We start from the raw sequence: 13,292 nt of genomic DNA on the forward strand, positions 1-13,292 counted from the left end.
GCCGGAAACTATCGTTTATTATTTGAATTTAAAATTGGTTTTAATTTATATATATATTATGGCCAAAAACAATTAGAAACAAACTCAACTAAATATATATTGAGTTATCGATGTTATGTGTAAATTAATTTTTGGAACTGTAATGTGAGTGACTTATTTTTCTATAATTATATTTGCTGATATTGAATTAAATTAAAGGAAGTCATGCAAAAGTTTGATATTTTTTAATTTGCCAACGGTATTTTTGCAATCGATTAATTGCCATCGCCAGCTGAGCGCGCTTTGTTTTTTTTTTTTGCACAGCATTTGCGAAATTCTATTTGTATTAATTGTGTTTGTTTTAGTCATCAAATAATAAATATTTAGCAACATGAAGGAGTGTCCTTATGGTGAAAAGTGCTACAGAAAGAATCCCATTCATTTTGGCGAGTTCTCCCATGCACACCGTAAGTAAATTCCAATTAAATGGAGCCTTAAATTACATTTGTCTTTTTATTCAGTGGATGCGATTTATGCCAAGGGAAATGGATCGGGGGACTACGAGATACCGGACCAGTACTCCAGCGAGATGATCCACACCCAGTTGAAGCTGCTGGAGAAACTTTTTCCCAAGCAGACAGCCAAGAAGCAGCAGAAAGCACATTCCTCTAGCTCAAAACCAGCAGTAACTGCTCCGGTTGCCAGTGGATCCTCGAGTTCAGTGTCCTTGGATACCAAGCCGAGTGGATCCTCAACCTCCAGGCCAGCTGCTTCCCAAGACACCTCAAATCTGGCCAAAAAACAGAAGCTGAATGCCAAGAACATCAGGGATTACATACCTGTGGTAATCGAAAAGGGAGGAATGGCCAAAAAGCTGGAGCGGGCAGCTCCCTATAACATGTTCCTCACTGCGATCACAGACTCCAAGCCCACCCACTCGGAGCCATTGAGCATAACGCTCCAGGAAATCCTGGACGAGAGTCTGGGCGAGATTGAGAGCACCGTTCAGATCAACTTTATGGTGGACATTGGCTGGCTTCTGGGACACTACTACTTTGCCGGGATACTGTAAGTAATAAGTAATAAACTAAACTACTTAATCGGGTAATGAAAATTCTCAACTTGCAGGGACAAGCCACTTTTGCTGCTCTACGGCGACGAATCGCCGGAGCTGCTTAGCATTGGGAAGTTCAAGCAGCAGGTCACGGCCATTCGTGTCAAGATGCCCACGCCCTTTGCCACCTCGCACACCAAGATGATGTTCCTCGGGTACAGCGATGGCTCCATGCGGGTGGTCATCTCCACGGCCAATCTATACGAGGACGACTGGCACAACCGCACGCAGGGCCTGTGGATCAGTCCCAAGCTGCCTGCTCTGCCGGTCGATGCGGATACGGGCGCTGGCGAAAGTCTGACGGGCTTCAAACAGGATCTGATGCTGTACTTGGTGGAGTACAAGATAAGCCAGCTGCAGCCTTGGATAGCAAGGATTCGAAACAGCGATTTCAGTGCCATCAAGTAGGACACAACTTAAGTATTGTGGCTTTAACCTATCAATTGTTTCCCTCCGCAGCGTTTTCTTCTTGGGCTCTGTGCCCGGAGGTCATCGCGAGGGCAGCGTGCGTGGTCATCCGTGGGGTCACGCCCGCCTGGCCTCCTTGCTTGCCAAACACGCGGCGCCCATCGACGATCGCATATCGGTCGTCTGCCAGAGCTCGAGCATCGGCAGCCTGGGAGCCAACGTGCAGGCCTGGATTCAGCAGGATTTCGTTAATAGCCTGAAGAAGGATTCCACGCCTGTGGGCAAGCTGCGCCAGATGCCGCCCTTCAAGATGATCTATCCCAGCTACGGCAACGTCTCGGGCAGTCATGATGGAATGCTGGGCGGCGGGTGTCTGCCCTACGGCAAGAACACCAACGATAAGCAGCCTTGGCTCAAGGACTATCTGCAGCAGTGGAAGTCCAGCGATCGCTATCGCTCGCGCGCAATGCCGCACATCAAGAGCTATACGCGCTTCAATCTGGAGGATCAGTCGGTGTACTGGTTCGTTTTAACCTCGGCGAATCTCTCGAAGGCAGCCTGGGGCTGCTTCAACAAGAGCTCGAATATCCAACCCTGCCTGAGGATCGCCAACTATGAGGCTGGCGTCCTATTCCTGCCCAGATTTGTGGTAGGTCTTGTGAGATTTTTGAATCAAAGTTCATTGCAACTAGTGCTCTTTGCTTTCCAGACTGGCGAGGACACCTTTCCATTGGGCAACAATCGTGATGGCGTGCCCGCGTTTCCACTACCATACGACGTTCCATTGACGCCCTATGCTCCAGATGATAAGCCCTTCCTGATGGATTACCTACAAGGTTGAGATTAAGATACCTCTTTCAAGGCCTCACAAATTCCTTTGATTTCTTTAAAATATCTATTTATTTACTGTACATTTAATTAAAGAAAAGTTAAGTTATTATTGGGTCGGAGTGCTAATTCTGTTTGCCATCGAGTTCAGTCAGTTTTCACTACGGAGAAGTAGTTCGCAAAGAGTTTGGCGACATTCGTGGATTCCAAGTGCTGATCGGATCTACTGGAGGCCGCTCGTAAGGAAACCCCTGATCTCGTTTCGGCGTTTTGCGCATTTACGCATTTTTTCTTTAATAATATGTTTGTTTTTTATTGGTGACTAGAGATGGTAAAGTTACAAGACACGCACAAAATACCACAGCTTATTGTCATTACTTAGACTTTTAAAACAAACCCAAAATTTGTAATGGCACAGCCATTATGCTATATATTCATTTCATTAAAAATGATAAATTAACCAATACTTTTTTATGGCCAGCATTTTAAATGCGTACATTTTGGCGCCAAAGCTTAAAATACTACAAGTGCGCAACCGATAGTTGTGCAGCACCGCCCACGCAGTTGGTATTTTCGCATGGCCTCGCCAGCGGTCACACCATATCTGGCAGTTGAAAAAAATCGCAGCAGGCGAATTTTCGGAAATTTCGAGCAGCATTTAAATCCGGTTCCAGTGGAAAGTGTTAACTTATTTACGCCAGCCCAAAAACGTAGTAAACGCACATAGAAAGGACGAACGCAACGCGGATTGCCCTGCAAAACACGAAGAGAAGCCGCAAGGAGGTGCACCAAATCGCAGGATAAGTGGAGCTCGATTGGATGACAAGGCGGGCCACTTCCTCGGATCCTGGCTAGAAACTCGCAGCACCCAGCGCCACCATGTCCACCGCCTTCTTCACCGTCATCGCCGTCATCGTGTGCATCCTGTTCCGCATCCTCAATGTCCACAGCCAGCCGCTGAAGCCGAGTGTATGGTGCCTGGATGCCCACTTCCTCGACTGCCTCTACAAGATCGCGCCCGTCCTAAGGGAACCGTAAGTAATCCGGACACAATCAGCTTGAAATCATGTTGTAATCATCCTTTGGTCTTTTTCCTCATTTTCATAACACATTCAGGGTCACAGGTGTGGCCAAAGTTTATAGCAGCCTTCGGTTCTTGTTGGGTTACATCCTTCGAAATCGATATTGTAGTACAAAACTGAACTATGGATTTCCTGTTTTAATCCTTACATATCATCATTATATCATGCATATGGTAATTATGATCTCATTTGTGAACCACTCATGTTTCAAGGAGCTCAATAAAGTTGGTAGAATATTGTATTGCTCATGCCATCGCAGCTGAGTTGCTAACTATGCCATCAGCATCACAGTCGCGCCAAAATATTAGTTACCTCAGGTTTCATAATTGCGCCAGTCAGGTTCGCTGATAAGCAAATCAGCAATCACCTCAAATTACTTTAAACCGCCAATTAAGTAGCATGTGCAAACTAAAAGCCATTGTTTCACGCAGTTCGTCGAATTTGCCAGCTGGCGACTGAATCATGAATGGCAATTAGTCAATAAAACTGATGTCGCTGTCTAAATAATTCAGTAACTCATCAGCCTGTGCTCCTACTACTATCTATATCTATGAAATGCAGCTACAAATCCATTGATTAAATGCAATTCCAACACTTTCATGTGCACTATCAGCCAATAAAATGGTTGGTGTGTTCAATATATGCACCCCTCTATAAAATAGAGAGCACTCCTTCCTGTCTGAGGTTTCGTTATCAGTGATACAGTAACCCTTACTCATTATATATGTACATCTGCGGTCACAGGCTAAAAATATTTCAATAGGTTATCTTGTGTGTAGAAATTGTTTTAACTTAGGATTTGTATTTGCCAGTATAGCTAAGGTTATCAGCAGCCAACCGATAGAGAAATCAAGTTTAATGGCACAAATATTCATTAACTTTTATCACTTCCTTGATAAACATTTCTCGTTGGCTGGAAAATTTTCATTCGATTTGCATTATTTTGTGTAAATCTGTGAAAGCCCGTGGCGTTTCTCTTTCGTTGACCAGAAGCCGCATAAATAAATGGAATTTTTCTTTCGTTTTTAATTTACTTTTTTTTCAAGACGTCTGCCAGCAGGCGCGATAAGGATTAATAACAATATAGCTCAAAGTTCGCAGCGCAATTACGCAGTTGAGACTGCGACTAACGCCTAGCAACCCGATTTTGGCCACAAAATTTCCCTGTCACTCGATAATCGCGTGGGGTTTCCTCAAGATACATATATTGTATATGTTTGTGTATGGAAATATAGGTTGATAATGAAAAGATTGCCGGCGATTTCTTTCTTTTTGGCACTTTGGCCCATTCAAATGCCGGCACTACCTGTGAATGTTTTTGCTTTTTGTTTTGGCTTTCTGCCCAGTCGTCTGCCGCTTTTGTTTGACAACAAAGATTGCGTAAGCAGAGTTCTCTCGACTGGCTGCGCTGCTTTCTACCCCCGCTCATCTGTGTTTTCTCACCTGACAAACCGGTTGAAAGGTGAGATTCACTAGGCTAAGAAACCGGAGGGCCTGTTAATTTCCGTCATCCTCCTGTGCATTTGTTCTGCCCACGAAAAGATTAGAAATGCTATAGAAATTTTAACAATAGAGCTCGTTTTCTAGAGTAGTTAATTTTTTCGGATTTTATTTTCAATAGGCGATGCATTTATATAGTTGTACATATATTCTTACTTGTAGTTACTTTTGCTCATATTATAAAAAAGGGTATTTAAGTTAAGTAAATAGTTACGTAGAAAATTTGCCAAGTAGGCTCATAAAACGTGGGATTATATGGCCATTATAAGAACACTAACATAGTAAGTTTATGTTGGACAAAGATCAAGTGTCAAAAGGTTCCACAGGCTTCTAATTTCCGCGAAGACGATTGTTTTAGAGGTGCGGCGTTGATAGAAACCCAGGTGGATGACTCATTAGCACCGTGTGCTGCTCGTTTTTAGCTGACAACTTGAAGGTGGGAAAGAATTGCAGCTGTTTTTGCCTTTTGGCTGGCGAACCCCGAACGACACATTAACTTTTAACGATATATTTCTACATATATGTATGCGAGGGCATTATTCATTAAGTAGACGATGTCATTCATATTGATTACTGTTCGGAAATTCATGCTTAAAACTGATTAAAAATTGAAAAGCCAGATACGCCGGCATTTGTGCCAGTTCTCAAAGTGCCACGCCCCTGCCCACAAACTTTTCACCATTTTACTTTGATTGATACTAATTGAATGGCTACTGTTGCTGAGCTCACAAGTGGATACACAAAATTGTATCACGTTTTTGCACGGCTGACATGATTCTTGATGCACGCAGGGAAATGACTAGCAAAGTGCTTAAATCAACTCAATCAAATAGGGCTTGATTTGAAAAAAAAGGCTTTGATGAAGAATAAACCCCCATATAGCTCTATACGCTGTTTATTCTAAATTCTAAAAATATACCTTTCAATTGAAAGTACCTTTGGCAGAGAACATCCGACTTTCTCCATCTAATTCTGGTGTAGCTGCGTGCACTCAATTAGGTTCAATTGGTTCTAATGCTGTTTGCTGAATTGCGGCTTTGTGCATTTGGTGGCATTCTGTTTCGAATTTGTAAGGCATCGCATTGAAAAAACTTGGACTCAGATCAAAATTCAATTTGTATGAATAATACGAGTATTTGCGCAAAATTGGCAAATTGCCTGCTAACTAAACTGGAAGCAATTGTGCGCAGATTTATTATTGCCATAATTCAGAGTGCAATGTCAAGGGCAAACAAGTTCGGAATAAAATGAAATATATCTACTATAGGTGGCCAACGGAAGAGAAGTAGCTTAATCAACATTACTATAAATGTTGCCGTAATTGCTGATTAAAGAATCTAAAGTACGTCGTGCTTACTTTTAAAAATCCCATTCTCTTCACTCTTTTCAGATACGTTCCCCCGCGACTTTGGGGCTTTAGTGGCCATGTGCAGACGGTCTTGCACAGCATTGTTGGCCGAGTGCGATGTCCCTGGCCACTCGGTGAACGTGTTTACATGTCGCTGAAGGATGGCTCCACATTGACCTACGACTTGTACCAGCCACTCAACGAACAGGAGGGTGAGTTAGGCAGCCTAATCCCGATGCATTGCCTGTATTAAATGTATCTATCTCTCGCATAGATGACATCACGGTGGCCATATGCCCGGGCATCGCCAATAGCTCGGAATCGGTGTACATTCGCACCTTCGTGCACTTGGCCCAGTGCAATGGATACCGCTGTGCGGTGCTAAATCACATTGGCGCACTGCGCAGTGTCCAGGTGACCTCCACGCGCATTTTCACCTACGGCCACACGGAGGATTTCGCGGCCATGGTGGAGCATTTGCACCAGAAGTACCGCCAAAGTCGAATTGTCGCGGTTGGTTTCAGTCTGGGCGGCAATCTGGTCACCAAGTACATGGGCGAGGACCAGAAGACGAAGCCAAACAAGGTCATTGGAGGCATATCCATATGCCAAGGCTACAATGCCGTCGAGTGAGTTGATATTAAAACTATTTATATAGGAAATCAGAGATAAATACTAAGTACTTATATTGCAGAGGCACCAAGTGGCTGCTTAACTGGCAGAACTTCCGCCGCTTTTACCTATACATCATGACTGAGAACGTGAAGAGCATTATCCTGCGACATCGACATGTCCTCCTGTCCGACGAGATCAAGGCTCGGCATAATCTCAACGAGCGCGAGATCATCGCGGCTGCCACTCTGCCCGAGTTGGATGAGGCTTACACGCGGAGAGTGTACAACTTTCCCTCCACCCAGGAGTTGTACAAGTGGAGCTCGTCGCTGTTTTACTTCGACACGATCAAGAAGCCAATGATCTTCATCAACGCTAAGGATGATCCCTTGATCCCGGAGGATTTGCTGCATCCCATCAAGGAGTATGCCAGTAAGTAGACAGTTCTCTCCTCGCTATCACGTTGCTTATTCAATCTTTTCTCCCTCAGCGACGCGCCAAAACACCGCCTATGTGGAGGTGGCCCATGGCGGTCATCTGGGTTTCTATGAGGGCGGCTTCCTATACCCGAACCCAGTCACTTGGCTGGACCGCACGCTTGTGGCTATGGTTGGGTCGTTGGTCATGATGCAGGAAGTGGGCAAGGTGGCCCCTTAGGCCTGGTCGCTATTTTCACACGCACACACGACTATTTAACGCTTCTGTGTCAAAATTGGTTGTCGCTGTCGGATATGAATCTTTAAAGGAACATCGGAACGGAAGAGAGCCCGAAAGACCCCATACATATAGTTCTAACATATGATATCGTTGTGCAGCAATTATAAATTATCAGCCGCGCAAGCAGTTAAACATAAATTGATGTATACTTTTGCAAAGTGCATTTAAAACGGAAATTGCAGTTTTTTGACAACGGTTTTTATGCTTTTTAATGACTTTTTCGAAGAGCCAAACATACAATGTATCAGTTGAACTCGTACCTTAGTTAGTAAACGCGACCACATGTATCCATGTACTTATGTCTAAGCAAATTCCTATTTATTAGCATTTTCCTTTGTGATCTAACAGGTTTTAATTACGTATGTTTTTATATGTGAAATGTACACCACAAGCCGCACACAATATACGATGTATGACAGTAATTATAAATTATAAGTCCTCGACCGCACCACAAGCATATAAAATAGCAAGAATATTGCCTTAGTGTAGACCTCGTTTTGTAAGTGTGAATATGATTTTGACTATTCATTTTGTACTACGATGCATTTCACGGAAATCAAAGAGAAACCAAATGAAAGTTTGCCCAACGTCGGCTTCATTTTTGTATACTTTTTCTGAACTTTACCAAGTCAGATGGATGCGCGATTTGTTTACCAATGTAGTGGAGTATGGAGGAATATTTATAAATGTATTTGTAAACGTATTTATAAATGTACATTAAAACAAATAAATAACAGTTGGACAAAAATATTTTCTTAATTTCATTTTTGATTTCTGCACATTTCAAATTTCGCTGTTAAATCGGTTAGCAGTTCTACTTTACAGTTTCTCTACACCTAAGCTAACACTGGTTTTTACATCACTCGTTGCAAGAGCAGTCGTGGCCGAGCGGTTAAGGCGTCTGACTAGAAATCAGATTCCCTCTGGGAGCGTAGGTTCGAATCCTACCGACTGCGATGACAAGAGTTTCTTTTTTTTAATTTTTAAAGAAAAGAAAATTTAATGTTTATTAATTTTTTCTTTTTTTTATATATTCAGAAAATTGTGCTAGACTTGTTTTTTCGCTTTTGCAAGCGTAAACTATTGGAAAAATAACGTTTTTGAAATATAGCCCAGACCGGGATTCATTTTTATTGAGCGTTGTTTAAGTGTTTTAAATGTTGAAACTAAATGAAGCTTAAGATGTAGCCGCGTTCTCGACCTCGTCCTTATGGCAAAGCATCACATGCTTACGCACACTTTTTTGGTGGCGGAAACACCGCTCGCATTGGGAACACTTAAATGGCTTTTCTCCGGTGTGGCTCCACATGTGCTTTCGAAGATCTGACCGATGCCGGAAGAACTTATCGCACATGTCGCACTTGTGCGGCTTTTCTCCCGTGTGAATTCGAATGTGCTGCCTTAGAGCAGATGCACCCGAGAAGGCCGACTGGCAGGTAAGGCACTTGAAGGGTCTTTCGCCCGTGTGAGTCCTCAGATGTCTTTTGACGGAGGCAAGATCCACAAATGGCTTTTGGCAAAGTTCGCAGGCGAAGGGTTTTTCCCCCGTGTGGATCTTTTGGTGGCGGCGACAGTTTGATATGCTGCAGAAGGTCTTGTTGCAGAGGCGGCAGGTGTACGAGGAATTCTTTGAAAGCTGTCTGGCTTTCTTCCTTAACTCTCCTTTGACCGCGTGCGTGCTGATGGTGTCGTCCGTCGTGTGGTGTCGCAGTATGTGTAGCCCTAAGAGACCAGGTCTACGAAAGGACATGTGGCACTGTGTGCAGACGTTACGCTTATCATCGGAAACTTCCTCGGAGTGAGCAGTTTTAGATTCTTCCTGGGAACTGACTTCATTCGTAGGTGTCTTGTTTTCACTCAAATGGAGTTTCTCCTCCTGTTCATCGATGAGTATTGCCTCGTCGGAGTCTGATAGCTCGATGATATCCTCAGAGAGTTCCTCCTCGAGAACCGTGTCATGGGCTTCATAGAAGACCTGGTAGCTGCGTTCGTAAGTTTTTATGATCGCAAACGCATTGTGGGCATCCTTCACACAAGGTGGGCAAATTGAGTGCGGGAATGAGTCCCCTTTTTCAACTTTGAAGCCGGTGCATGTGAATATCATATGGGCTATTGAAGCTGGAAGATCCCGCCTTTCCTCGAAAATGTTCACCATGTTTTTGGAGTTTGCCAGGCAAACTCGACACTTATTCTCCATTACCCTGTATTTGAATAAATCTTACTTTGCCGCCTTTACAAATCGATCAAACGTCATTACAAATATGCTGTGGTATTTTAGATATTTTAAAATTAAATGAGATGTTTTATTTATCAGAGGAAATAGTTTGTTTACCATTTTAGCATTCAGATTGCTAGGGGAATGATCACCCTGTTCCCACAACAGTGGGCTGTTAGGCGCAAAAGAATATGTATGTTATTTCACCGAACTGTTATCGAGTTTGAAACCGCTTCTTGAATAACAAAAAACAAAAAAATTATAATAAATTGGTATTTGGTAAATGAGCTTATGGCTAAAATAAGATTACATTATTAACATCTTGTCGTGACTCTTGGCCTGCCTTCGAAAAAGAATCATATTCTTAAGGACTAAACAATCCTCACACTTCACTTTAAAGGTCATTCTGCCTTGTGTACCAGTCCATGCTGGTAAAGGTCTGATGACGTTGAAAAACAAGACTGGCAGTCAGGACACTTGAAGGTTCGTTCCCCCGAGTGGGTCATTTTATGTTCCGCCAGACGCAGCCTATCCACAAACCGCTTGTCGCAGCAATCGCACTCGAAAGGTAGTTTATTCGAATGGATCTTCGTATGTGCATTGAGGCTCGATAAGGCCGTAAAGGCCGATTGGCATATTAAGCACTTGAAGGGATGTTCTCCGGTGTGGGTCCTTATGTGCTTGACGAGGTTACAGCGTACCGCGAAGGCCTTACCGCACTGGTCACACTTAAATGGCCGCTCGCCCGTGTGACCTTTGGTGTGGCGCTCCAGGTGGCTCTTCAAACGGAAGCAACTCGGACAGAAAGGGCACTCGAAGGGTCGAGTGTCGGTGTGTGTCATCTTGTGCTGGCGCAGGTTACTTTTGTCCGCAAAAGACTTGGCACAAATGTCGCACGTGTAAGGTCGTTTTCCCAAATGCAGGATGCTGTGCCTTTTAAGAAAGGATTTCAGTCGGAAGATCATCGGACAGCTGGGGCATTTAAATGGTCGTTCTCCCGTGTGGACGCGTATGTGCGCCTCGAAGGTCGATCGATGAGCAAAGGACTTACTGCAGTGGGAGCACTTGTATGCCTTCCGAGCACCGCTCCCAACACATTCACTGTCGTCGGAAGTCACTTTTTCGGTGTCAGTCTCACCTTGCTGATGATCAGGTGCACCACTTTCATTTGGTGGGGTGCCCTGGACATCCTTGTCCAATATGCCATTTTCTTTCGGTTCCTTTTCATCATGTTGCTGATTCTTCGAATGACCACTATCGTCGACGCTATTATTGGAGTCTTCCCCTTTTGCATCAGCAGTTTGATCACATTCATCTTCTGATATCTCATAGATTTCATCGGCATTGATGCACTTTTGGTTCCAATTGGTATCGTGCGACGTCCCACTCTCGCTGTCTGTTATTGTGTACACCTCTCCGTCTAGGAAATCCTCTTCAAGAACCGCATCGTGCGCCTCACAGAAGATGGTGTAGCTGCGCTCGTATTTTCTGATGATATCGAATGCACTCTGGGCATCCTCCAAACAGTATGTACAAATCAACTCCGACAGAGTGTCCCCTTTTTCAATGCCACAGTCGGTGCATTCAGAGATCATTTGTGCTATTGAAATCCGCAGGTCTTGTTTTGCCTCGAAAATGTTGACCATGTTTTCACTGAACCCAAGGCAGACTCGGCATCTGTCTTTGAGTGCGCTGAAATGGCGAGATAGGACTTTAGGATACGCACATCTACAAAAGCAGATACTTACGCTCTCATTTCTCCTATAAATTTTTATTTTCAATATGAGATATGGTAGGTTGTTTCCTTCTTCTATAAAAATACAACAGATGTTTTCTCATCGGTTATCGATAACATACGGCTGGCAATGTAGTGAGTATAGGGTGTTTTGTGTACGTGGAGAATGAAAGAATGAACTACTTGTAAACAAACAGCACACAAAATAATAATTATTATAATAATTTAACCATTTCCTCAGAAATGCTTAGTATAGTCGAGAATGTAAAAAAATAAAAAATTTGTAACTTTCTCGCAGTCGGTAGGATTCGAACCTACGCTCCCAGAGGGAATCTGATTTCTAGTCAGACGCCTTAACCGCTCGGCCACGACTGCTGTTGGTTTGTTTGGGCAAACTGGCAACTAATTTTGATTGCATGGAGAATGAAACACTGTGAGCACACATTTCGGAATCTTGCGGATTTGACAACACTGCATGTGTGTGTTATTTGAATTTGAGCGCCAAGTTGAATGTGACACACAAATCGCTTTAATTTCTCCATTTCATTCCAGTACACGGGTTTTAATTTTTTTAATAACCTTTATTGACCGCATTAAAATTTACAAAACCGTTTAGGACAATCTTCACGACAGCAACAATTGATGCCGCATTTGTAGTTCATGCCCTCGCATTTCTGCTTGCCCCACGGAAATGAAAGAAGACCTATCCACATGGAAAAAATAGTTATATAAGTAAGCAAACGAACTCGTCAAATTATCTAAATACTCACGGGCATATCCAGCTGCCAGGCGAGCTTCATTTTCCTTTCTCATTTCACAATCTGACTTGCATACGAAGTAGAAGGCCACGCCTTTGCCACAATGCGTGTCCAGGATGCAACGATTCACGGGTTTGCAGTCGCATCGACCGGGATTTTCACCACCTGGACCTTGGTAGACGCAATGGGGACCGCAGCAGGCGTTATCCCGAGGAGGAAGTTTGGGCTCCTTATAGCCATTACCATTGCACTTGTTCAGGCCAATGAACGGATGGCAGGAGCCCTGGTTGCAGGCCGATATTACGGCCATTAGGCAAGCCAGCAGTTGGAAAATCAGCAGAACTCGTGTGGCCCTCATGTTGGTTAATAGGTCACTCAAATGATCAACCCAAAATCAGCCTGCTTTTATACCCGCATATCGCCCTATATTTACACAATTGCCAAAGTAAAAATAGACCTCCTTAAGCCGCGATAGACTATAAAAGGCTTGACCCTCCTGGCACTTTATCTGAGAAGTCTTCGAAATGGTTGCCAAGATTCTGCTGAGCGTGCTGCTCCTTGCTGTTGTCACCGATCTGGTCTCAGCCCAGTGCTCCCAAAACCTGTGCCCAGCGGTCACGAACTCGAATTGCCGGTGCAAGGGAAAACTTCAGTATCAATGCGTTTGCGACTTCACCTGCTCCGAGTGGGACAAGCCCTGCAACTGGGTCCTTACATGTCCTGAAGAAATCGACGACATCAATTCAGTGCGCGACAAGAGAAATAAGCTAAGTAAGTTCGGACACTCATATCCTTGATAAAATTCACAATCCATTCACACTCACACTTTCTTGCAGATTTGTTTAGATTGCCCAATCGAAGCCGCCGGGAGTGTTTGGAAATCAATGTCAACACCCACAAGCACCCGAATTGCTGCAACTTGTTCTGCAAGTCTAAGTTTAAAGATGTCTGTTTTTAAATAAATGTATGATCGTCAAAATTATCGTTTATCACTCC

At 43.8% G+C, this 13,292-nt stretch overlaps 6 protein-coding genes and 2 non-coding genes across 8 annotated transcripts; 4 read left to right on the forward strand and 4 right to left on the reverse strand.

The window, feature by feature from the left end:
* The first annotated feature begins 282 nt into the window (after positions 1-282).
* On the forward strand, positions 283-2,441 carry LOC117139652 (probable tyrosyl-DNA phosphodiesterase). The gene is made up of 5 exons (XM_033302116.1): positions 283-446; positions 501-1,047; positions 1,108-1,497; positions 1,553-2,150; positions 2,211-2,441. The coding sequence occupies exons 1-5, from the start codon at positions 371-373 to the stop codon at positions 2,340-2,342; spliced, it is 1,743 nt and encodes a 580-aa protein (XP_033158007.1). The 5' UTR covers positions 283-370; the 3' UTR covers positions 2,343-2,441.
* Positions 2,442-2,921: 480 nt separating this feature from the next.
* On the forward strand, positions 2,922-8,338 carry LOC117139660 (abhydrolase domain-containing protein 2). Its single transcript, XM_033302129.1, has 5 exons — positions 2,922-3,363; positions 6,302-6,471; positions 6,534-6,888; positions 6,954-7,303; positions 7,362-8,338. Exons 1-5 carry the CDS (start codon positions 3,209-3,211, stop codon positions 7,526-7,528), a joined length of 1,197 nt encoding a protein of 398 aa, XP_033158020.1. The 5' UTR covers positions 2,922-3,208; the 3' UTR covers positions 7,529-8,338.
* Positions 8,339-8,462: 124 nt separating this feature from the next.
* Positions 8,463-8,544, forward strand: Trnas-aga. Its single transcript has one exon. It is a non-coding gene; the product is annotated as a tRNA-Ser (tRNA).
* A 141-nt stretch (positions 8,545-8,685) lies between these two features.
* Positions 8,686-10,005, reverse strand: LOC117148158 (zinc finger protein 501). Its single transcript, XM_033315395.1, has 2 exons — positions 9,921-10,005; positions 8,686-9,852 (listed from the first exon to the last, which is right to left on the reverse strand). Exon 2 carries the CDS (start codon positions 9,783-9,785, stop codon positions 8,766-8,768), a length of 1,020 nt encoding a protein of 339 aa, XP_033171286.1. The 5' UTR covers positions 9,786-9,852; positions 9,921-10,005; the 3' UTR covers positions 8,686-8,765.
* Positions 9,870-11,639, reverse strand: LOC117148149 (gastrula zinc finger protein XlCGF52.1-like). The gene is made up of 2 exons (XM_033315383.1): positions 11,552-11,639; positions 9,870-11,495 (listed from the first exon to the last, which is right to left on the reverse strand). Exons 1-2 carry the CDS (start codon positions 11,557-11,559, stop codon positions 10,205-10,207), a joined length of 1,299 nt encoding a protein of 432 aa, XP_033171274.1. The 5' UTR covers positions 11,560-11,639; the 3' UTR covers positions 9,870-10,204.
* Positions 11,640-11,831: 192 nt separating this feature from the next.
* Trnas-aga lies at positions 11,832-11,913 on the reverse strand. The gene has a single exon. It is a non-coding gene; the product is annotated as a tRNA-Ser (tRNA).
* Positions 11,914-12,131: 218 nt separating this feature from the next.
* LOC117147194 lies at positions 12,132-12,656 on the reverse strand. The gene is made up of 2 exons (XM_033313999.1): positions 12,309-12,656; positions 12,132-12,241 (listed from the first exon to the last, which is right to left on the reverse strand). The coding sequence occupies exons 1-2, from the start codon at positions 12,652-12,654 to the stop codon at positions 12,132-12,134; spliced, it is 456 nt and encodes a 151-aa protein (XP_033169890.1). The 5' UTR covers positions 12,655-12,656.
* Positions 12,657-12,701: 45 nt separating this feature from the next.
* LOC117147200 lies at positions 12,702-13,265 on the forward strand. The gene is made up of 2 exons (XM_033314013.1): positions 12,702-13,067; positions 13,133-13,265. Exons 1-2 carry the CDS (start codon positions 12,821-12,823, stop codon positions 13,252-13,254), a joined length of 369 nt encoding a protein of 122 aa, XP_033169904.1. The 5' UTR covers positions 12,702-12,820; the 3' UTR covers positions 13,255-13,265.
* The last annotated feature ends 27 nt before the right edge of the window (positions 13,266-13,292 follow it).

The sequence above is a fragment of the Drosophila mauritiana genome, chromosome 2L (genome assembly GCF_004382145.1).
Source record: "Drosophila mauritiana strain mau12 chromosome 2L, ASM438214v1, whole genome shotgun sequence".
NCBI classification, from domain to species: domain Eukaryota; kingdom Metazoa; phylum Arthropoda; class Insecta; order Diptera; family Drosophilidae; genus Drosophila; species Drosophila mauritiana.